Raw genomic sequence first — 25,529 nt, 5'->3', positions numbered from 1 at the left:
TCTTAGAGGTCAAGGAATCCACATTTCTTTTAAAGATTTTATTTATTCATTCATGAGAGATACATACACACACACAGAGAGAGAGAGAGAAGCAGAGACACAGGCAGAGGGAGAAGCAGGCTCCATGCAGGGAATCTGACGTGGGACTCGATCCCAGGTCTCCAGGATCAGGCCCTGGGCTGAAGGCAGCACCGCTGAGCTACCTGGGCTGCCCCAAGGAATCCACATTTTGTTCCCTTTTGCATTTCTAATGATTGGGCCAGTGTTTTGTTCTCAGTTGAGTTCTTGATAAATATACATTAGATGAAATAGAAACATTTGCTGAACAATTCAGGGGCAAACTAAGAGTTTATTCAGGTCTCTCGTTCCCAACCCAGAGCTTTTCAGCTCCTCAGGATCTCTGTTCTAGTAAAGGGTAGGGGTGTTCTCAACAGCCCTCTTGTTCCTAAAGTCATATATTAATTGGTTTCAGGAAAAACATAGGTCTAAGGGGAGAACAGTTTCTGGGCTGGACATACTTTGGTTTAGAATTAAAAGCTATGACATTAAGTACTTTGGGCAGGCTTATTTTTTCTTTACTCATTCTAAAAAAAAGCGTGGTCAGCAAATATGAGTGAGCTGAGGAATTTTTATTTTGACAGCTTTGGGACATCTGAGATATTGTATACAGAGCATTCCTAACCAGCCCAGAAAGATGTGTGTCCAAAACATATGCAGGAAAATGACTGATCAAGAGTGAAGAAAATGAGAGGAAATCCTCTGAAAATGAAATGTTTTGTCAAAAGCAACCTCAGATGCAATTATTTATGCCAGAAAAGACCTCAGATTAATAGAACTTTACCCAGTCCATTTGAGTAGATACCTAGAATAATTTGGTTTGCTAGAAATTGTAAGCTATCAGGGCCCACAGTGGTCTGGTCAAATAGCCTCATCTTAAGATGAGGAAGCTAGGCCCAGAGAAGTCAGTGATCTGCCCAGAGCTAGGGGCAAAGCTGAGATTCAAACCCAGGCCATCTGCTTGGGAGAGCCCACATCTAATCTTTCATAGCAGATGCATGGGTGATGATTCATATTTTCTCAGTACTTGGACTGCAAAGCATTTCCTCACATGTCACTCCTATCTATTGCTATATTCATGTCATCACTTTAAGTCCTCAAGTCTCCATCAATCCAGCAAGTTGATGATGTCCCAAAGGTTGCATCAATGTAGCGTCAATGCATCCTGGTGTGGAAGGACCTGCAGCCAGGCCCAGTCTAGTTAACACACGATCACTATGAATAGCAACTTAAAAACAAGATCTGGGGCCCAGGAACAGTCGACTAGGTTTGTGAACCACAGGTCTTCCAAATACCTCCTTGTTGCCTATTTAAATGTCCTCTGTAACATCCAGGTGAGCTGTCTGCCAGCCTCTGTCTGACAGCAAATCACAGAATGGTGGGGAGGAAACTCAAGTTGTGATCTAAGAGGTAGAATTAATTTCCAGCTCTGATTCCTGTTAAGTTTCACTACCTTCAGCCAGTAAACCACTCCCTAGTTCTGTTGGTCATCTGAAAAATGGGAATGATCATGATTCCTAATTGACAGCCTCACTATAAGGACTGATTTCGAGGAAAGGCTTCCATGAGACAGAACACAGGTGCTTCACTATCACCTTCTTAAGAAGAGCGAGAGCCATTCCAGTGAGAAGCCAATGGCCTACAATTTTAGCGGCCTGGTTCTACTTTGCTAGAAAGGTTTTCCTTAAAACTCTTTGAGTCCCTAATTTTGCCCTCTGGAACCTGAAAGTACTTTATGTTTAACCATAATACTATCCATGCTAAGATTTAATCCTCTGCATCCCAGCTTCAAAATTCATACAACTACACAAGAATAAGCAATACTAATTCCTCACCTATCTGGAATAATCTTATTCCTTCATCTGTTCTTAATGAACTATCTAGTGTAAATCTAAACCATGTAAAAATCTTTTCATTTTCCAAGATGCAGTCCTAAAATTGCCTTCTCTGTGAGTCTCTGGTCCTCCCAAGCAGAAACCCTCTCTCATTCTGTGTCCCCATGGCCTCACCATGTCTGCCAACTGTGAGAGTTAGGTGTGAGAAGTCCGTCTCCCCACCCTGGACTGGGAGTCCCCGAAGGGCACAGGGTCTGTGCTAGGACAGCCTGGTGTCTATCTGTGTTTTGAGATTGGTATCAGGGAGGAACCCCGTGGTTGGTAACCTGCAACACCCAGCAGATACTCACTATTATGGACAAGAAGAGTAAGTGGGAAGGATCATTTTGCATGTTCTGAGGTTGAGAGCAACCATGACCATCTGCCTCCTCTGGTTATCAAGGATGCCACATTGCTCAGAGATCTCCTCTAACCTTCTGGTTTTAGAGATGATCCCAGTCATATGGATGTCATGCTGAGCAGTGTATAAACTCCTAAGGTTTTCACCATGTTCTGTGGGGTCAGCTTCATATTGTTAGAGACTCCATGTTCTACATGAGTGATTCCTGGAAATGACAGGCAAAAAACTAGATTGGAAGTCCAATCTGGGTTCTGGTCTCAGCTCTCATTTCTCCAGACCCTTTGCTTTGCTACTTTGGCCAAGTCACATCACCCTCCTGGGCCTTGGTTTTTCCATCTGTAAAGTGAAGAGGCTGGGCTGGTTAATTTCAGAATGCCTGGGATTTTAATTATTTTCGATTTTCTGTTCTGGGTCGAGGAGCAGGGTACCATTTCTTCCATCCATAACATTGCTTTGGCCACAGATAAGATAAATGAGAATTAAGCTTTCTACGCCTATCTCCCACCATCCTGGGCATGCTTGCACACACTACCCTCTCTGAGACTCTTTTGCGACTGTGTTTATATAATTGATTGATTGAAGGAGACTTAGCCCTTCTTCGCTGCAGCTTGATTATAAGTGAAGTAAACAGATGTCTTGAATTGGGTGATTGGTTCCCAGATGCATTCTAGGGAGTGAGCTGGTGGGAAGCAAGTGAATGATTTCAGTTCTGGGGCCCTTTGACAAATGAGTAGCGGTTGTGGGCGGGGGGCAGGCAGGGGCTAGGTTTGATACTTAGTCTTATGAAGTAAGTGGCCATATGTTGGTGGCAGCTGGAAGATTAATATCAAAGGTAACTGGTGGGCTAAGTGCCCCTTTAGGAGATAACCCAGCAAGGGGTAGGAGAAGTCCCTCATCATCCAAGCCTGGGCTAGAAGTCAGGACTCTTGGGATTCTGTTGACTAGCTGCTAGAGCCAAGTTAGAGAGCTGGTTTTGGCCATCTGCCCAAAAAGGGAAATTGGTCTTAAAATGGTAGAGATGGAAGAGGCCTGAGAATCATTTCATTCCACCACTTCATTTTTCAGATGAGGACATTGAGGCCTTGGGAAGTTAAATGATTTGCCTGTAGCCACAGCAGAGCCAGGATCTAGAAGGCAGTTCTTCCACTCAAGGTCTAGTGTGACTTCGCTTCCGAAGGGAAGTTAGATCAGTGTGTGAAAGAGCAAAGATTGAGTAAGGAGCTTCCACAAGCCACAGCCACAGCTTCCTGCCTTCCGCACTGGTCACACACCGATTCAGCTCCCCTCTGCCTTGGCAAAGCCCTGTGGCCACCTGAAGAACAACAGCAGTGACTGCCAAATTTAATAATAAACTGGGCAGCCCCGGTGGCTCAGTGGTTTAGGGCCACCTTCAGCCCAGGGCCTGATCCTGGAATCCCAGGATCGAGTCCCATGTTGGGCTCCCTGCATGGAGCCTGCTTCTCCCTCTGCCTGTGTCCTTGCTTGTCTCTCTGTGTGTCTCTCATGAATAAATAAATAAAATCTTTAAAAAATAATAATAAACTTTGTGCCAGTCACTGCCACACGGGGAGCTTGATATGCATATTGCACTTAATCCTCCTCACAGCCCCCTGAAGTGGCCCCTCCTTTAATCCCCATTTTACAGATGAAAGAATTGAGGCACAGAGGGACTAAATAATTTGATCCCAGGTATGCAGCGAGTAAAGTGGCAGAGCCAAGCTTTCACCTTAAGCAGACTGATCTTGCGCAGCATCTGTGCTCCTGTGTATTCCCCAGACACCCCAGGGTCCCCTGAGGTTTTGATATAAATCAGAGCAAGGTAGGAAGATGCCTGTTCTAGTCAGTGTCTCTCTGGGTCCTCCAAGGGCAAATCAGTCCACCTCATTCTGAGGCTCCTGGTGGTAGATCTGAGGCACAGCTCAACCAAGGCAGAAAGATGTGCATATATAGTACTTCCTAATTAAGAAAGCACGCCCACATCCATTCCCTTGTTTGATCATCACTGCAGGTATTATTATGTTTATCAGCATCATTATTGTGATAAATCTCTCACGTTCATACAGGAGGAAACCAAGACTCAGGTGGTTAAATGAATTATGGCAAAAGCACAAGGCTGATAAACCCAGAGCTTGGAAATTTCCAAGAATTCTCTAGGGGTCTTCCCCTTTCAGTCCTAGGCCCCTGCCTTTTCTCCCTTTGTTCTTATCATAGCTTCTGGCCTATGCACAGCCCTACTGTCTGGCAGGGAGCTTCCAGCAAGCATCAAAAAAGCAGCTTGTTGGCAGAAGAGTACATTGAGAATGAGAGAAGCCAGGAAGCCTTACTGGAAGTGATCTGAGCTATCGAATCATTGGGAGATATTTGAAACCTAGCCATGTATGTTTTTGCTAGCTTATTCCAGAAAAACACAGGCTAGATTTTTGAGAATTTTCCTAATTGTTGATGGTATTATTTTGTTTTTTTGTTATAGCTGAGAATAATAATAATAAATATCATACAGTTAGGAACTAAACTTTAGTACCAATTTTGCAACCCATGCACTTTCATCCATTATAGCTCTGGACCTCTGTTTCTTCATGTCAGATGGTCCCAAAGGTCCCTCATCACCTAGAAGGTCAATGATTGAGAGGTGCTGGAGAATTCTTTGAGAAAAGGAGATGCCCTTGCATTGCGCCTCAGGCTTGGTGGCAGCCAAGGGAGTTCCCTTGAGTTGGGTACAGTCCTTAAGAAGGATTGCCAGTGTTTTGAGAATGTTGGTTTCTGGAGCTCTATATTATGACCTGCAGCTTCAAACATGAAGCCCTAGTCTATGACATGTAAAGACGTCACTTGTAGGAGAATTGTGGCATGTGCATGATGCTTCATATGATTCTTTGTTGAATACACAAATCAGGCTTGTCAGGAATCCTCGGACATCTGTATATGCCATCCTTAAAGCAACCTAGCCTCGGCTTAACTGTACCAGTAAGCCAAGCATGAGGAAGTGAGAGCTGGTGATTCAGTAAGTCTGATGTTCAGCTTGGCCCATGCCTGGTGCTATGCAGAGAAGATGGCATTCAAACAGGCCTCCATAGCCAGGAGAAGTACCCTTAACACTGTGTGAAGGACCCTCTTGACCAGCCACATGTTCCTTGCCTGGGTGTTGGTGTTTTCACCTGTCCAGTGGGACAAGCAGTTGACCTTAAATGTCACTTCAAGTTCTAATAGCTTTTGACACTGTGAATATCACCTAAAGGTTGTTAGGCCCAACCTTCCCAGTGGACAACCTAATACCAAGGAGGTAGTCATCTGCCACTGGGTAGAATGTCTCCTATAAATACTATTTCTCATAGTAAATGAGAAACTGTGTTCAGATAGGGTATGGCTATGCAAATTCTTTTTTTTTTTTAAGGTTTTTAATTTATTTATTCATGAGAGACACACAGAGAGAGGCAGAGGCACAGGCAGAGGGAAAAGCAGGCTCCCCTCCCCCACCCCCACCGATAGCCCGATGCAGGACTCGATCCCGGTACCCCGGGATCATGACCTGAAGGCAGATGCTCAACCACTGAGCCACCCAAGTGTCCCATGGCTGTGCAAATTCTGAATCAGTTAATGTGTGTTGGAAATTTCTCCATTTGAAGCACATCCTCGTTTCATTGAGTCCTTCTAGCAGTGATGGGAAGTTAGTCTGATCACTGAGATGACCGATGCTCAGAGAAAGGGGGAGAGTACCCTGTACTGCACATCTGGCAGATGGTGTAATTGGAGTCACTCATGTCTTGTGCTCTATCCCTGAGAAACAACCCTGATGATACTAAGGTCACTTAATGAATAAGACGTGTGGGTATAGATACATAGAAGAAGATTGTAGGGCTGGGTGGGACCAAAGACCAGCATTCAACAAATGAGGACTGTCAGTTCCAAAGTCAAGGCCATGTGCATCCTGGCCATCAAACAGGAAAAACCAAGGCAAAATAACAATCATATTGCCATATTTTAAACTAGCAGCAAACCTGATGATTCTGCTTTCAGATGCAGATTCCGTGGCTGAGTATCCAGTTGGGTAAACTCTCTCATGGGCCCCTGATGGTCATAGAAACCTTGCCCATCCCACCTTTAGTTCCCCCAACTGTGATCTCCTCACTCCATCCAAGAAACACAGCAGATATCCTAGAAGATATTAGGAAACCTAGATGGAATTTTGAGCCCCAGGTCTGGCTGCACATGTAGCCTTGGCTTCCTGAGTCAACACACCCACAGGGGGCAAGGCTTGGATTTTAGAAATATGAACTTTGACTCAGTCTGCATTTAGGAAATCCCAGTTCCATCTCCTTCAAGGGCAGCTCAGATGCTCCAGCTCCTGTCCTGCCTCTAGCCTGGCCCTGTTTGTCTCTTTTCATGGGTCCAATTCCTGACCTGCCTCATTGCAGGTCTTGACCCTTACTGGTATCCGTGTCTCTGAATGAGGGCAGCTATTTCTGCTTCCTTTTTAGCTCACAGTTCCCTGTTTGTGAGATACTGACATCAAAGCCTCAGGGTCCCAGGAGGGAATCAGGTCTATGAAAGCCCACTCAGTCACTTCATGTGTAACTTAGATGTAACTTCACTGCTCTGAGCTCAGTGTCTTCATCTATTAAGTGGAGGTAAGACTACTGCCTACTTCATAGGAATCAAATAAGATAATGATATATGGGGCCCGACATACAGTAAGCCCTTGGTAAATATTGTCAATTATGAAAATACTTCCCATGGGCCTCACGGAGTTCCTCCCCTCAGGGCTCCTCTATAAACACATACCCAGTGCTGCCAGCACCAAGAACATAAGAAGTCTCCCCAGGCTTGATTGAAAGAACACTCATAATAAAAGAAAAGAGTAAAGAAGGGCGAAGCATCATAAGATTGATAAACATGATGTTCTTCTCTTTTGCATTACTCTGCTTTTCACTCTGCAATATTTGTTTCTAAACTTCATGGAGGGCTAACACTGAGAGACATCAGCCGGTGGGTTCCTGTGGACCTGCCCCAGGACAGCCGCTCTTAGTGATCCTGGAAACCAGCCAGCCTTGGAAAGAAAGTCTAAAAAACTAGAGACTGCTGCTTCCCTAATGAAATTGACTTGAGGTGACTGAGGAAACTAGTGCAAGGTCTCTGGATTTCCAGGGTCGGGATCAAGGAGGAATAAAAGGCCTTGATCCAAAGAAGTTTTGTGGTGCCTGAGGTGAATCTGGGTCAGTTTACAAAGAAGGACTGTTGGATTTTCTAAGCCCACCCAAGGGAAGACCTGAGTGTCCAAAGGACACCGTGTTTCCCTATCACCTTTGTGTGGTGCTATAGATGGTGTCCAGAACTTTCATGGAATCTCCTTCACGCTGCTCAGCTTGGGAAGACCCCCATCTCTGTTGATTAGCCAAGGTGGCTTCCTTGGCACAGGCCTTGGTATGACTGCTTGGGTAGTCTCACACATTCCTAGAGGCTAGATAGCCCCCCTCAGACTCAGCATGTGGTCGTCGCCGACTCCTCTACAGCCAAGGGCATTTGATAAGGGAACTGGGCATCTCTCTGAGCAGGGACACCACAGGGTTTTCTGATCAGTTTCTGTTATAGTCTTCTGAATGGCTGCCTTTAATACCAGAACAATGCCTTAAAGATAACTGTTAATGAATTTAATTTTTGAAATGTGACTCATACCCTATAAGGTTTCAAGATCTAGGCACAAACCGATAAAAATTCATGAACACACACACGCACACACACACACTCACATTCACACTTACTCATCCAGAAACAGTTTTACTTGAGATTTTCTTCTTAATTTTTTGAGATTCTTGAAGTAAACTAAATCCCCATTGAGTATGATGCACTTTCAGCCTCATTTCATGGGGAATCTGCTTCTAGGGATGACAACAAGCCCCCATTAAAAGTAGGCAGAGTGGAAATAACTGATGGTCTGTAGGTGTGGTTGTGTTGGCCCAGGTTTGGTTTTTGGTTGTATTGGCTCTGTGGGATCACTGACAGTCAGAGAGGGAGGGCACTATAGAAGTTGTGTGCTCCATTTTCCTTCATTTTTCAAATGCAGAGAACTACACACAGAGAGGTGAGCAGACTTGCTGAGGTCTCTGAGCTGCTATGTGCAGGATCAAGCCTGGAACCATCCTCACTGCTCTACTGAGACCTTTCCCTTCATAACACTTGACATCCCTCTCAGCAGAACTGTCTCCAGAAGATTCCATTACCTTATCTTTTTTTTAAAAAATTTTTATTTATTTATTTATTTATTTATTTGAGAGAAAGAGAGTGAAAGAAAGAGCACAAGTGGGGCAGAGCAGGGAGTCTAATGTGGGTCTCAATCCCAGGACCCTGAGATTATGACTTAAGCCGAAGGCAGATAGATGCTTAACCGACTGAGCCATCCAGGCTCCCCTTACTTTATTTTTCTTTCATGATGAAAGTAACTAGAAAGTGCATGGCAATGATCAGGAGGCTCTGGAAAGTATGTCCTTTTCTCATTACTGTTTTTTTTCTCATTGTTTCTCTTTGCTCATTCAACTATGTGATCAGCACGTAGGAAAGTTATGTCTGGAAAGTATGTCTTTTCCTCATTGCTGTTTTTCAATGGTTAGTCTCCTGGTCCTGATAGGTATAGTAAGGTTGAGAACTCTGGAGCCTTTGAAGGTCATAGACACTTTGCAAAATAGGCCTGACAGAGAGGAAGTCTAGATTTGTTCCTTAGGGTAGAGGACAAGCCTTTGCAGATATGAAGAGGCTGCAGACTTTGAGTCTAATAGTAACCAAAATATAGCACCTTGCAGGTTTCTCATACATTATTTAATTTACTCTGTTGGCCCTGGTTGAGATTTTGAAACTGTGGAGGTCTGATGAAAAATGCCTGGATCTTCATCATTATCCAGGCCTGGCTCACATTCTGGTTCTGCCTTAGGGTGATCCTTTGATCTTTGGACAAGTAAAGTAAACTCTGTGAGCTCCCATTTCCTCATCATCTACTTTTCAGTGTTTTCTGTGGATTAAATATAATGACATAAGAAAAATACCTCACAGTCTCTGGCAGACCCCTGGGATTCAGTGAATATAATTTTCCACACCTTCCCTTGGGTGTAGACCTGCTTCTGCTGTTGGATAGCATAAGGCTAAACCCTTCACTGAAACCCTGGATCCCTCTGAGTCTGGTCTATAAAACAGACTCTGTAGTCCCTATCCTATAAGGATTGGGTCAGAGAACGGTTAAGGATAAAGATGCAAGAAGCATCCTAGTTCTACAACCTCAGAAAAGGCCCAAGGAAAATGATCCTTAACCTGGTGTTTTTAGAAATGATGAGTACCAGGTGTTATTGCTTGAAAGGATCTGGGGCTAGAGCAGGAGAAAGAAACCTCTCTTGATATTTTATGAGACATTAAACTGGAATGTAGGAAAGCCCCGTTCAGTTTCACCCATGATGAACAGTAATGTTAACTCCCTTTCTATTTAAAGCCAAAGATAGTGGCTTTGACAGCTAAGAGGAGGCTGCCTTGGAGCAAGAATTTCAAAATGAACCTGTTTGATAATTAGAGCACGTGCCTAGCTTGTATCACTAGGCAGGCTTGGTTCAAACACAGTCAGTTCTCCAACTGTTCAGAGTCAAAGATCCTAGGATGGATGCTGCTTGTTGCTGGGATTCTATATTCTGTGGTCTGTTTGTCTAATATGCACCAGGCATGGCACACTTGACCCAAATAGAGATAAAACCTCACATGGCACACCTCTGTTCCAAATAGAGATAGGATGTCTTTAATTGGAGGAGAAAAAAATCAAGGTAGAGGATGGGCCACAGAAGTGGAAGCTTTGGGAAAGTCACCAATAGTTTTCTGTGTGGGAGGGGGACAGCCAGTAACTTTCTCCCCCATCTTTTGACTTGATCATTAGCTAACATGGTTGGATCCTTTTGACCCTCTTCAGAAAAGCCAAGGTTAGTGGCTACACTTTTCATTATATGGATAATTGTGCTACAAAGTGTAAAATGTTGGATCAGTTTTCTCCTTGAATTCTGCAATCAAAACCAGGTGGCTGGCAAGCAAGTCTTGAAGATTAAGGCAGCCTGCAATTCATAGACACCAATTCATAGACATAGCAGCAGCTCAGCCCCCAGTGGCAGGTAGAATGGCTTCAAAGCTGATAAAATATGTAGTCAGCAAGTGGCATGTCGACTCAAACAAGGCTAGCTCTGCCCATTTCAGATTGCCATTATAAAGGTGAATTGTCTATATTGTGAAAGGGCGAGTGGTATTAACCTGAGGACCAGAGAGATGGCAGCTCGTGGAGAGCAGCTGGTACATAAATCTCTAGGGGCTGAGAAGCAGAAAGATACTTAATAGAAGTGTAATTGAAGGATTTCCCCCCACTATCACCACCTAAACTTAGTTTGGCTAGTGTCAATGGGAATTATTTTACTCCTACTCTGGGGCAGCACTTAGCTGCCTGTGTGTGTGATAAAGGGAATCCAGTTACAATCAGCTGCCCACACTAGAATTGACCCCCCTTCTCCTCTGTGTTCAGAAATTCTCAACACCAGGCTCATTTTGGAGGTCAAGAGAGCAGGAGCCCCAGAAGCAGCTGTTAAAATGCAAAATGATAATTGGGAGTCAGCACCCATTAGCACCACCACACAGATGGATTTATCAAATTCACTATAACCTTTCTGAGAACAAGGACTTAGGAATCTTTAAAAAGTCAGATCAAGAAAGAGCTTTAAAAAACATCTACTGTAGGTCTCATTTCGTATTTGAGGAACTTAAGGCCCAGAGGGGTTAAGTGTCTTGTTCAAGGGAACCAACAAATCAGTGGCAGAGCTGGAGTTGGAACCCAGGCCTCACTGGGCATTTGTTTAGACCCAATCACCTGGTCTAAAGCCCTGTTTTGCAGTTGAGGGCACGAAGTGCCACATGTGAGAAGAGACTGTTCAAGCCTGGATACCAACCAAAGTCCCCATATTCTAGTCCAGTGGTCTGACCTTCACATCACATTCTTCCTTTCTTCACATCCCCATGGCTGGGGGCAGACAATGAAGTAAAAGGTCGATGAATAATTTGCACTTTGGCACACACTCCACCCATCAGCAAGCTTTGAGAGCCTCCTGGGTACAAAGCACTTTAGCTACTTTGAGTAACGCACACTGAGGAGGGGAAGAAGGTGAGTGTATCTTAGACATAGGGTAAACATGAAATGGTGTGGACACAGGAAGCCCTAGTCAAAGGTTATAAAAACTCCCAGGGCATGGCCTCTTCCTACCTCCCTCTCTTTACCCCATGTCCTCCCCCACCTTCTCCCCAAGAGAGAATGAGCTGGACTCAGTCATAGCCTTGGCCTCCTGGTGAGGAGAGTCCGAAGGGTAGATGATTGGCTGACAGACAGGGCTGTAAGGCCTGCATTCCCTTTGGCCTTCTCTTCTCAGGTAGGGCTTAACCTGGCCAGGATTTTTCCTGAGCATCTACTTACTATAGACAGGCTAATGTATACAGATAACGAATTCTCCTACTAGCTCTTACCGCAAAATCTAGAGGTAGGTGTTACCATCCCCAGTGTATAGGTAAGGAAATTTGAGGCCACACAGGCTGATTTTCTTGCCTGGAGTCAACCCAGACTTAGATGCAGACTTATCTGGTTGCAAAGTCAGGATCCGGCCATTTGGCCTCAGACCCTCTCATGTCACCAGGTAAACTTACAGGATGCAGAACCTCTCCAAGTCCCACCTGTTAGCTCTTGTTTCACCTGCCTTCTCTGAAGATACCTCCCTTAACCTGAATTAATACAAAGAACTCTTTTTTTCTCTCTCTCTTGGTCCCCTTTTCAGCCCTATGGAACTAGGCCAGCTGTGAACCTGACAGCTCACCATCCTGGACAGAGCAAGGGTTGTGGATGAGATGAAAGCTGCCTCGCTGGGGCAGAGGGGTGGGGCTGGAAGGTCTCCTAGGGGAGATGTTTGCTCCACTGACCACTGGCTGTCATTGCAGGTCTGGAGTGCAGCTTTGACTTTCCCTGTGAGCTGGAGTATTCCCCGCCCCTACACGACCTTGGCAACCAGAGCTGGTCCTGGCGCCGCGTCCCCTCTGAGGAGGCCTCCCAGATGGACCTGTTGGATGGGCCTGAGACAGAGCACTCCAAGGAGATGCCCAGAGGTAAGGGTAGAGGCCACCGCAAAGTGTCCTGGCTGGGCCTGGCTGGGGCTTGAATGTCCACTTCTGTTTGCAGTTTTAAGGCTTGCCTGGCCCTGCTTTCATCTGTTTCCTTTGAAACCTGCTTTTAATATCTGCACCATCTATAGGGATACAGGGATCAAGCAGATCCTTTACTCTCTCTCTCACCAAGTAAAGAAATAGGATTTTATAACTGTCTTTCACACAGGTGTAGGAGAAAGTGCTGATCTGTTTATCTATTGGGAATAGAGTTGCCAGGTAAAATTCAGGACATCCATTTAAATCTGAGTTTCTGGTGAACAATAAATGGTTTGTTAGTATAAGTATATCTCATGCAATAGTTGGGGCATACTTACACTTTAAAAACTATTCCAATTTCTAATTATATTAAAAAACTTAAATATAATTGAGCATCTTGCATTTTTACTTGCTAAATATGGCATTTTTAATTTGGAAGGTATTGTATAACTGGGTTAAAAGTTAGTTTCACAGCCATTAATGAATATCCAGACTGCATTGTAGCTTTGCAAGGTACTTCCAGTAGTCCTGAGCTGTTAATGAACATCCCTTTCTGAATTAGTAGGGACCAGAGAAAGTAGGACTGGATAAGTTGTGGGTGCTTGTTAAGTATTTGCTGAATATTTAGAGATAGAGGTGGAGGCACTAAGTCCTAGTCTTGCCTTAGGGTCTCACTGTGGCAATCTTAAAGCTTCACAATCCTTGGACCCAGAAAACTCTGCTTACCCAGAATTGACAGCCTACGTTTCTGACTTGTAGGAAGAAATAACCGTTGGCTTGGTAATGGACTTACCCGAACATTCAGAGTCATGCTTCCATTTTGCAAAGCCCTTTCACCTACACTGTTTCATTGGATTCCAATTTTGTGAGAAAGGCAGGCCAGATGAGAAGGTGAGGGCTCCAGAGAGGGGAAGCCACTTGCTAAAGATCACACAGTTTGTCTGTGCCAGTTTAGGTCTTGATGTCTGCCGTGATGAGTGCTAGATGAGCATACTTTCTACCACATTGTGTTTCTGTTTTTGCAGTGAAAGCTATGGTGACAGCCTACCTTGGGCCTGGGTCTAGGGGGCAATTATCTCAGGCTCAGGCTACTGCAAATCAAATGGGGACTGAGCTCAATTAAGTTCTGGGTGAGGTTGGAGGTGGCACAGAAATAGCTGATGCCCTCAGGCTGCCTCAAACCCCGAACTCTGAGACTCTCCCAGGCTGACCTTCTTTCTGTTTTTATGACATTTTGGAATTGCTTGACCTTATTTTATATTTTGAGCTGTTTTCACCTGGATACTGATGCATATTGCCCTGGGTAGGGGTTAGTGATGTGTGCAGGTGAGTGGCTCTTAACCTTATACTGCATCTGAATCTTCTGGAGAATTTATACACAGTACTGAGATGATGATTTGATGGATCTAAGATGGAACCTGGAAATCTGTATATTTTTCAATTTTATTATAAAATGTAGCACTAATCTGTGTGCAAGATAGACCATGTGTGCATGGGTTAATGATTACAGCAAAATCAACATTTGTGTTCTCATCACCAAGAGGAAGAATTTGCATGTTGTCAGCCCATTTACAACCTCTTCTGTCGCCCGCCTAGGTCCAGAATCTCTTCCTTCCCTCAGAGGTAACCACTATTCTATGTTCATCGTTCATTTGCTTTTTCTCATGGCCTCATGAGAGGCTACTTACATATATGGCCCCAAACAACTTATCACTGAGGTTTGTAATCTGCTACATAAATGAGATAGTGCCTTTGATTTGTGATTTGTCCATTTTGACGCACGTAGCTGAGGTTCATTTGGTTTTTGATCACTGTGTGAAAATACCACAATTTATCTCTCCTACTGTGCTTAGACATTTGGATTGTTTCTACGGTTTTACTGTTACCAACAGCACTCCTATAAGCATTTTGGCACGTGGCTTTTGGTGCCTGTGCTTGTCCAAGAGTTTCCCTAGAGTAGAGAGTAGGAGTAGAATCGCTGGGCCATAGGGTAAAGCTTCTATTTCAATAGATAGTGCCAACCTATTTTCCAAAATGGTGGCACTAAGTTATACCCCCACTAGTGAGGTGTTAGCATTCCTCCCTGGGACTTTACATCTTCACTAGTACCGGATATTGTCAGACTCGGTCATTTTTGTCCATTTGGTGGATGCAATCCAGTATTTCTTCAGACCTTTAATTTCCATGAGACTCTCCCACTCCCTCTTTTTTTTTTTTTTTTTAATGTTTTTAGAAGCTTCTCAGGTGATCCTGAGGCATAGCTAGGTTTGTTATACTCTTGATGTAGATCTCCTTGCACACTTAATCTCATTCTCCCTAGGGATGGCTCCAGAGCCCAATCCCCAGCCTCAAGAGGCAGTCCTGGCAGTATCTGCACTTTTGGTCTTTGTAGGTTTTTTATTTGATGACTGTTGACCTGTGAGTATGGTTCAGCGAGATCAGAAAAGAAGGACAAGTAGCAATTGTTCACAGACTTTATAGGAGTCAGGCTCTATAAATTTGAAAGTTGGTGCTTTTTACATTTTTAAACAATTTTGAAAAGAGTGCCAATAGATTGCACGTTGCCACTCTCTGACCTGTTTCTCCTCCTTGATCTGCTATCTTGTGATCTCTGGCATCTGCATATTACCCTGAGTACTAGGAGAAAAACAAAGTGAAGAAGAACATGAGGGAATTAAAAAATAAACACTCACTTCTCGATATTCCTGAGTGTGGAAATCTATCCACGCCTTTATGTTTTTGCAAAGCTGAGTCCCAAGGGCCAGTACCTGCCCTGAATACAAACCTTTTCCCATTAGTTGAATCAGTCAGGACTGGAATACTCATATTGTAGTGAGTAGTGCCAACTTCCGTCTGCCTGAAAAACATTCTGTCTAGCATGGTCATTTGTCACATCACTAAGAATGATGATGTGAGCAGCCATGACAGAAGCCACTGTAGATACACAAGCCCACTTCATCAAGTTCTTTAGTGAAGAAACACATGCAAACACCACTTGAGGGAATCTCACCGCTGTTAGAAACGGGTATTTCTTTTTCCTGAAGTCTAAAAAAGAGATCTGTACTCACATCAGTCTGAGAAACAAGGGACTAGCCTCCCAGCCTTTGTAGGAACACTTCTGGCAATTCATGGAGAGGTGCTCAGAGCTTCTAGTAATGGGCTGCTCATTGCTTTTTGCTTCAACTAATTATATCCTTACCTGTTCCCTGAAGTAGGGTTGATCCTTATGAAGCAAGATGATGTATCTTAATGTTTCTTGATCATCGGGGAATGAGGTGAGGGTGAAAGGAGAGATGACATGCCCAATTTGCATAGCACCAAAGCAAGGACCTACATCTCAGTCCTAACTGCCATCTCTTTGGAGTCTCACTTACTCTGTCATTTCGGCAGAGGGATGCTAGTGGTAGAAATAAGAAGGAGTAATGGGGTGCCCTTTAGGGTAGTGTAGTCAATAGAGATTTTTTTAAAACTCAACATTTATTGGTTGGATGGTATTTAGACTCTATTGCAATATTTCTTGTCAGGGAATACAGAAAGACCAGAAAAAGGCAGTGAGATAATACCAATCACAGATAATGAACTGTAAGAGTATAAATTCTGAATGATTTTAATTTATAGCCCCTGTAGCTGAGAATAATAAGGAAGATACAATTCAGAGCAGCAAGATAATAAAAAGTGATGATCTGATGGAACACAATATTATAAATTAATAAAATCTTGAGGAATCATCAGGTTGAGGCATTCTGTGACTTTTAAGAAGTGCCAGGGGCCTGTTTGACATCTACTACTTCCGATGTTTTGGAATATAGTCACATTTTTCTTTTCCAGCAAGATAAGATCCTAGTCTCCAACAGAAATACTTGCTTTCAAATGGAAAACAGATTAGCAGCAGCTCTTCCCCTAAACCCCTCCACCAACCCTCAGTCATAAGTATACCCAGGAAGAATGGGAGAAGACTCAGCTGGGAGAGGCTGACCTCCTTCCTGTATCCACCTCAGTTCTCCTCCAGAGAACTGATTTTCAAGTCATTGTTTTGGTTTGGTTTTTGTCTTCTCTGACTGACTTATTTGGCTTAGTATTATACTCTCTAGCCATACGATTTTGTTCATATGTGAAATTTAAGAAACAAAACAAACAAGCAAAGGAAAATAAAAGAGAAAAAAACCAAGAAATAGACCCTTAACTATAGAGAACACACTGATGGTCACCAGAGGGGAGGCTGATGGGGGAATGGGTGAAAAAGGTGACTGGGGATGAAGGAAGTCACTTGCGAGGAGCACTAGGTGATGTATGGAAGTGTTGAATCACCATATCATACACCTGAAACTAATATAACACTGTGCCTTAACTATACTGAAACTAAAACAAAACAAAACAAAACAAAACAAAACCAAAAACCAGATGGCTTGGTTTTCAGAAGGCTGAGAAACGTTGTCCTACAGTTCTGAAATGGCTAATGATGCTGCCACAGCTAACAAGGGTACTGTAAACCCTAAGTGGGGTCATTCAGATTTTGAGTTCACTCCTGTTATAGGCCTTTTGCATTAGTTTCTTTTAGCTGTTGTAACGAATAAATACAACCTGGGTGGCTTAAAACAACATAAATTTACTTTATCCCAGTTCCAGAAGCTAGCAGTGTGGAATCAAGGTGTGATCAGGGTTGGTACCTTCTGGAGTCTCTGCAAGAGTATGCATTCCAGGCCTGGTTACCTAGCTTCTGGTGGCTGCTGGTATATCAGTGCTCCTTTGCCTGTAGATACATCAGTCCAATCCCTGCCTCCAACTCCACATGGCATTCTCCTCAATTCTCAAATCTGTCACTTATAGGCTCATATGTCACTGGATTTAGGACCCACTGTAAAAGCAGCGTAATCTCATCTCAGGATCCTTAATTACATTTGCAAAGACCTTGTTTCCAAATAAGATCACTTTCACAGGTACCAGAGATTAGGGCCTGGACGCATCTTTTGGGGACCACGGTTGAACCTACTACACACTGATTTTTCTCCCCATGTGTGTGGATTGGCTTGTGGATCTTATGTGTCTCTCCCTGTGCTTGTGGGCTTTTAGACCCTTTCAGAACTTAGATTAGGTGATTTCAGAGAAGCCCAGATTAATACCAGCATTTCTTCTCCTTCCTTTAATTCCTTCCCCTGCCCCAAGTGTTTGCAAAAGTCTGTTCTTAAAAGTCTGAGCACTTCTCAGATTGGCTCTATCCTAGGAGTAGCTTGAACCTGGTAACTGGACCACATTTTGAGCTGCAGGCACCATGCTGATAGACAGTTTCTCTCAGGGTACATCCCCCTCTGCACCCGTAGCCACTGGGGGGCTGCAGCTGGTGGACTAAGCTGGCTAGGAGTCTCATGCTCTGACTTGAACCCTTTGTGGTATTGCCAAGCAACTGGAGGGATGAAAGTCTGCCCCGCACTTCCTCTTTCACCCAGCGGAACTTGTCATTAGCCACCCATTTCTACTGCTCTCGGGCTTCGTTGGCTAACCAAGTGGGACCTCATAAATTAGCCTCTTCAGTGGTTGATAACCCACATGTGCGTGGTTTACAGCTCTTTCCAAAGAGGAAGTTCCACAGGTGAAGACAGGGAGGAGGTGGAAGGACAGGCTGTCAGGGAGATAGAGCTGGGAGGAGTTCCAGCACTGGAGCATCATTGATAGCACACTCTGGAAGCACCCCTCCTATCCCCGATGTGTGGTGTTGTAGAGGTGAAATGTGCTAATGCATGCTTAAAGTCAGCTGCTTCCTGCCCACAGGGTTTAGTGGTCACCTTTGAGGTGACCTGGTTCATGGGACAGTCAGTAATTACTCACCTCACTTTGGATAAGCAGCCTCTAGCAAAGACCTCTGGTTTTAGGGTGTTGAAGCTGAAAGAGTGGTCAGGAGAGAAAGGCAAACTGGGATAGAAAAGAAATACAATTGGAGTGACAGATACACATACACACACACACATGCACACAGTAACACACATCCCCCAGGACAGAACAATGCTTTTTTTTCTTTTCATTTGTTTCAAACAGGATGATCTAAAAGGAGATTGTCTATGCAAAGCATTCTTGGCCTCCAGCCCTCAAGAGCTCCCTTCCTATGCTACTTGCTCTGTCTACTATGAAGTTACTTTTTTAAGGCAGTGGTCTCTAAACTTTATTATATGCCTCATCAGTAAAATATTTCTGACCATGCACCCCTACTAATGTATGTATTTGATATATACAATATATTCAAGCTAGGCAGGCCTAGCTCTTATAGTATCTCTGACTCATAAGTTTCAAAGATCCTTTAGGGTCTTTCTCAGACTCTATATGGTTTAGAGAAGAAGAAAATAACTTTCTTGGGCCAAGTGCTAATAATAATACAAACTCAACCCTCAAGAATCAAAAGATACCTTTCTCTATAGACTACCTGACAGACTGAAGGAACTGAGTTGCAACTAAATGTTTCCTATTGGGTTATCTAAAAAACTATCTTGGTGGTGGTGTTTATGATGGCGAAAAACTGGAAATCATTTAAACACTCAAACAATGAGGAATTAGTTAAATAAAACATGTTATTTCTAGATTACTGAATTGTCGATGGTTTATATTTTCTTCTGTTTGCTTTGGTGTTTTTCAAACTTGAGTTCATGAACATGTATTACCTTTATGATAAGATAAAACATGCTTTTTTTAATACAAGGGGATCAAAAATTCTCATTTGAGGCTATGTTCTATTGAATTATTTTAGATTTTTGGGAGGAAGAATTAAAAGCATGGTAAGCATTTTCTGCCACAACAACCATCAAAAAAGCCAACACTGCTGACTATGGTGGGATAGACAAGTAAACAGACAAACAGGTTGTTTTTCTGCCTGCCTAGGTAGCATACATTCACATTATCCTACAAATATAGGGCACCCCCACACCACCCTTTTTCTGCTTGACTTGTCATTGAAGGGTGGATAAGGATAACCATGGAAACCAAATGTGCATCAGGTTCAAGAATGGGTAACAAGTGCATCATTGTAAGCAGGAGTGGCATATTCTATTTCAGTTGAATTTTTGTCTGTTCAGACATACAAGAAGGGTTCAGAGTAGTCATTCCTTTCATTTGAGCTAACTTCTCATCATAGTAATTTGCTGAGGGGATTTGTAGCCTCTTGCCCATGCCCCTTTTCTGGAACTCATCATGAGAAGCCACATTAGTTTTCTGGTGCTGCTTGCAGAAATGTGTCCCTCATCTCCTGAGCAATGAAGTCACTGGGCCTTGAATTCTGACCCTTGAGAAAACCCTTCAACAAGCTGTGACTTGTGATTCTTTCATTTTAATCAGATTCTGGTGTCAACCTGGCAACACTTGAGCTCCAGAGGGGGACTTGCCTTAGTGAGCCAGAATACTTTCAGGGTGTCTGTAAAGTCCTCTCTGTCAAGACAAGCCTCTCCCACAGTATTACCTCTGCCTTTTAAAGAGCCTTTATTGGGAAGAAATGGATTGTGATTGGTGAAGATTATGCACCCCTTTACTTGAGCTTAATAGCCTGCCTACAGGGCATGAAGAGTAAGAAAGAAGGACAAGTGTTGGAGGAGAAGGGCTCTCCATCTCAGCTCTAAAGGATGTCACTTTACCTCTGCACCCCTTGGGTTCCTAATCTGTAAGGTAAAGGTCTTGGACTGGACTGTCACTAAGGCTATTCTTACTCCGATATGAGACTGGGGAGTAAGCATATCCATTGCAAATGATGGCCATGTACCTGGTACAAATCTGTGAGCCACAGATATCCCCATTATCCAAAATTTAGTCATGACCCCTGGAAGCTATACAGCTCCATGGCTCAAGTCATTCTTTGGGCCATGGCATCAAGATGGGAGTACTGACCCTAGAAACTTTTGTGGCATCATGGAGGGAAGAAAGAGTACCTCCTGTATCTATTAGCAATTAGATGAATTTGTCAGGTTGGCTCTTTGGGGCTGGTGATCCTGAGGAATATTCACAGCATAGGACTTTGGGCTAGTGTAACAAAATGATTACCACCCAGAGAAGTCCTAATTCCTGGAACCTGTGAATATGTTATCTTATAGGGCAAAAGGGACTTTGCAGATGAGATTATTCTGGATTATATGTGTGGGTTTAATGGAATCACAGGGGTCCTTATATGTGAAAAAGGGAGGCAAGAGGATCAGAATCAGAGCACATGTGATGATGGAGGCAGTGGCCAGAGAGAGACAGAGATTTGAAGATCACTATGTGTTAATGTGTTTCAATTTTTCAATTTTTTGAAACATATATTTCTTCATTTCTTAAGCCAACAATTGGTAAACTCCTACTGAATTCAGGGCACTGCAGATTAAAATCAAAGTCAGGCGATGTCTAAAATCAAGGGGGGTTCAGTTCCATGTAAAGCAGCAATACAGCTGCTACTGGCCCTGAAGGTAGAGGAAGAGGTCATGGGAGAAGGAATGCTACCAGCTTCTAGAAGCGGAAAAGGCAAGAAAGTGAATCCTCCCTTGACTCTCATCTAGAAGGAAGGCAGCTCACCAACCCATGTTAGGCTTCTGACCTCCAGAACTATAGGATAATAAATGTGTATTATTTTAAGCCTCTAAGTTTCTGGTAACTTGATACAGCAGCAGTAAGAAACTAGTATCACTGGTCTTAACCACGTTTGGAAGAAAAGTGATGGTCTTGGGATATGATTCTAGGGAGGACAGGGCTCAGAGGACTGAGAGACAGGTCTTAGAGACACATTTCCTTCTAGAGACTGTAGATGTTTTCTGATGAGTAATCGTTGGAGGGCAGTCTGCAAACTGCTCCCCTCCACTGGGAATAGAACAGACATCTCTGTGCACCAGAAATGGAACAGAAATAGCAGCAGCAGGAGCTGAGGCTAGAAGTGGCAGCCTGACATGGCAGATGTTCTACGAGTTGGGCTCCTGTGGGTAAGAAGGACTGAGGGTACCTGGGGCAGGAGCCTGGAGAGGCTCATTTTTCAAAATGGAATGAGCTGAGATGAGGCTGCCTTACCCATGGAAGGAAGCTGTGATGTTTCCCAGGACAGTTTCTGCAAAGCTCCTGTGTGAGGTGGCTGGAGGAGGCAGTGAAGGCACACTCCAGGGACCAGCCCTTAGCTCTGCCCCATATGAACTGGCAAGAGCTACAGTCTGCAAAGTACTTTTTCACCCATCATCACATCTGATTCTCACAACATGGCAAGATGGACACTGTTAGCATGACTAAATGTATATAGATTGGTATTGAGGCTAAATAGTAAGCTTCAAAGGGAGGAAACGAGGTCTTTCTCATTCACTGTGATGTCCCAAGAACCTGGCCCAAGGCCCAATATAAAATAAATGTTCATTAAGCATTTCTTGACCCACAGATGGGAGCTTAGAGAAATGAAGTAAATTGCTCAAGTCTACAAAGCTGGTACATGGCAGAGCCAGATCTGGAATTCCAATTTTTGAACATCAAATCCCATGTCTTTTCCATTATACCCAACTGGTCCTAAAACACAATGTTTCCCAGGGCCTACTACTGTGTGAGACTCACTCTCATTAAAGGTCTGGCGGTACATTCAGCTCATGACATTGACCACATGCCAGTGATTCCGGGGAGGCACTCTCAGTTCTATGACACAACTAGTTTATGCTCACTGTGGTGTCTGATAAAGGCAGCATCTTCACAAGGGTCTTGGGAAGCCCACTCTCTCTCTATCTTCTCTGCAGGTGGCCAGAGTGAGGGGTGCTGCCTGAGGCCAGCACAGCACGAAGCTTGCTGTCCAGGCTACACGGTGATGCAATTAGTGTAAGAAGGTGGGATCAGGTTATTGCACCAGTGCTGCCCTTTAGAAATGGAAGGAGCACTGTGCTGGGTGTCAGGAGTGGGAGGCCTGCCCTTGGCTAACATGTGAGCTCATGCTTCAGTTTTTTAACTGGTAAATCGAGTAGGTAGGACAAGATAATCTCTAACAGTATGGGAACCTGTCTTTCTGACTTCCTTATTTCTTCTTCTTAAGAACCTTTTATTAGCGGAGTTTTTAGCCTCACTGATTTCTATATATCAAATGATTCAGATAAGATACATCTTAAAGAAATATGGGCTCTGCTTAAGAAAAGTCATGAACCGCTCTGAATTTATGCTTGAAAAGAATTGAAGGAAAGCCAGGGCCTTGCAAAGAGAAATAAAATAAAATTCTCTTGAATGGGGATAACAACAGTGTAATTCTACTTAGAGTGGAAAGATAATCTTTACTCATCCAAGATGGAGAAAGACTGGTTCAATGTAAGTTGTAGAGAGATCTGGGGGTCATCGACCCCTGTGGCTGTCTTTCCTGACTTGTTATAAAAATCAATGGAAATAATGCATGAGAAACTCTGTAAACAGGAAAATGACATAGGAAAGTAATATATAGCCCAGTCTGACAGTAGTTATCCCAGCCACACAGGCTGAAATAAAGGGTTCAGCTCTGTCTTGATTTAAGAATCTTGACCCTAAAAGACAGGAGGTTTATTCATCCCAGGTATCCATGTATCACATCTCTAGGGGTATTTTTAAACTTAGGACTTTTGGGACATGAAAACAAATGTGCTAAGAATGACTGAGCCCTCTCTAGCAATGATAACCATGCACATTTGCAAATGGAATTGCAGTAGATTCTGCAGAATGCATGGGGGTTCAGATTTTAGTGTCCAAATCTCCCCACTTAAGGATTATTAAGAATCTTTAAGATGGGTGACTACAATAGTAGTCCAGATTATTTCCTTCTAAAGCATTATGATCTATTTTGATTCTTTCCACTTTTTGCTTTAGGATTTTTAGTACTAATTAGTAGTCATGCTTGATCAAAACACACTTGTTGGGTATCAGGTCTTTCTTAGTTGATTTTATTATTTAGAAATATGCTTGATGCCAGGTTTGTTTTGTTAATGAAACTGGTTGCATGCATGCACAGTGTGGCAGCCCTCTGTTTCTCTGTTACAGAGTACCCTGGCTCATAGCTGTATTCTCTTTGGCAACTATCTTCTCTCTGATATGATCAGCATTCTCCAAACTGGAAGCAATGGAAAGGGCATTTGAGATATTATGCTGGCAATAAGGAATGATTTATTCTTTATAAATGAAATGAGAGTGATCAAAACTGAGAGTGCCTAAAATGGAAACGGTCTTCTCATAAAGTAGATAGGCATTAAATTCACTTCTGTAACAATGGCATAAGATGCTCCTTCTTAATACCCTCATCTGCAATATTGCTTGGACTGCACAAATACAAAGTATTATTAAGATATCAGTCATTGCTTTTAATTCTAGGAAACAAACTCTGGGTTGTTAGAGGCAAGGTGGAAGGGGGAATGGGGTAACTGAGTGATGGGCATTAAGGAGGGCACATGATGTAATGAGCAGTGGGTGTTGTATGCAACTGATGAATCACTGAATTCTACCCCTGAAACTAATAATAATTTTTTTGAAAAGATGTTATTCATTGCATTATATATTCCCCCTCTCTTAAGAATTCTTTTTTTAAAGACTTTTATTTATTTATTCATGAGAGATACAGAGAGAGGGGCAGAGACATAGCCAGAGGGAGAAGCAGGCTCCCTGCAGGAAACCGATGCAGGACTCAATCCCAGGACCCCGGAATCATGACCTGAGCCAAAGGCAGATACTCAACCACTGAGCCACCCAGGTGCTTCAAGAATTCTTTTTTTCCTCACATCATCTACAACTCTGGAAGCAGAATAGGGAGGATCAGCAGGATTGGCTGTCACATGGACTGGAAGAAGGCTTCACCTACCAATAAAGACAGATTCAGACATGTTGGCCTTTTGCGTGACACAGATATAAGGAAAAATTTGAGAAACATTGCTTGTTAGAGAAACAAGAAAGTTAGACAAATTCTTGAAGTCCTCTGCTTCATGAGGAAATAAATAAAATAAAAACCAACTGCTAGAAAAATCAACTGAGTCAATTGGCTTCTTTATCCCTGGGGTCAAAGGCAAGACAAGAAATCAGTGTCCTTCAGAAAGGAACTAGATGCCTAGATCAAGTGAAAGAAGGATTCTGAAGGAGTCCTGAGTCTTTCAGAGGGATTTAGAAATTGAGTTTCTGCAGGAAATCTAATTAGTAATACTCTTCCCAACATTCTCACTAACAGCAGCATCAGCCTACAACTTATTTTTAATTCATGTTTCCATAAATGCATGAGTAAAATCAATGAGCCCATTTACTCTGAAAGGGGAAAGAAAAAATAATGTGAGCATAGAGGAGAAACAACCAAGGGACATGAAATTGATAATGAGCTTTTGTGTGAGCATATTTATTGGACCAGCTCAAGATTAAGGATTTGGCCTTCACTTAGATGATCTAGAATTGAGGGAAGGAAAGGCAACAGGAGTCAATGTTCAGGTACCAGCTAGACTATATGACATTTTTATGTGAATTAGAAAAAACTTGCTTTCTCTGGGTGAAGAATTAGGAAAAGATGCCTCCTCTGGATAGATCCAGTGAGTGCTAGAACTCATAGCTTGAGAAGAGAGCATAAGCTGAATTTCAGCCCTACTTGTTCACCCACTCAACATATTTGTGTAGGGCACAAATCACCCAAGTTTGTATAATGACCCTGTTAATGTTTATTAAAGGCTTACTTTATGCCAAGCACTTATCATGCTTTGCCTTATATGATCTCACAATAACTCCATAAAAAAGTTTCAGAAACATGAATATCCATGTTTCAGACTATAGACTTACAGAAGTAAGGTAAGGCAAGACTTCCAGCCATGGCTAAGTGAAGAGACTGGCAAATTATTTCCCCAAAAAGCAATGATAAAGATGGAAAAAATTGATGAAAACAACCATTTGAATGCTCTGAAAAATTGAATGTAATGATCTGAGAAGCATTTGTGTTTAAGAAACTGATGAACTTCTGTCTTCCCTGCAGAGTGTGGTTGCAGATAAGATCCAGGTGAGAACCATGGGAATCAGTGGCATTCTGATCTGGTGCTTTCTCCTGTCACCAACTCTGTCTATAGAGAGGTCCTGCCAAAGCAGGATAAATCATGAAGACCAACAACTTC

At 43.2% G+C, this 25,529-nt stretch overlaps 1 protein-coding gene across 1 annotated transcript in view; it reads left to right on the top strand.

Annotated features, from left to right (window-relative positions):
- ALK (ALK receptor tyrosine kinase) overlaps window positions 1-25,529 on the top strand; it is a 680,397-nt gene that overhangs the window by 203,108 nt on the left and 451,760 nt on the right. Inside the window, exon 3 of the mRNA XM_035700451.2 lies at window positions 12,277-12,441. Coding sequence (XP_035556344.2) covers window positions 12,277-12,441 — 165 coding nt within the window. The remainder of the gene's footprint in view (window positions 1-12,276; window positions 12,442-25,529) is intronic.

Source organism: Canis lupus, chromosome 17 (assembly GCF_003254725.2).
Source record: "Canis lupus dingo isolate Sandy chromosome 17, ASM325472v2, whole genome shotgun sequence".
NCBI lineage: Eukaryota > Metazoa > Chordata > Mammalia > Carnivora > Canidae > Canis > Canis lupus.
The sequence above is the reverse complement of the archived record's forward strand: the minus strand, read 5'-3'. Positions and strand labels throughout refer to the sequence as shown.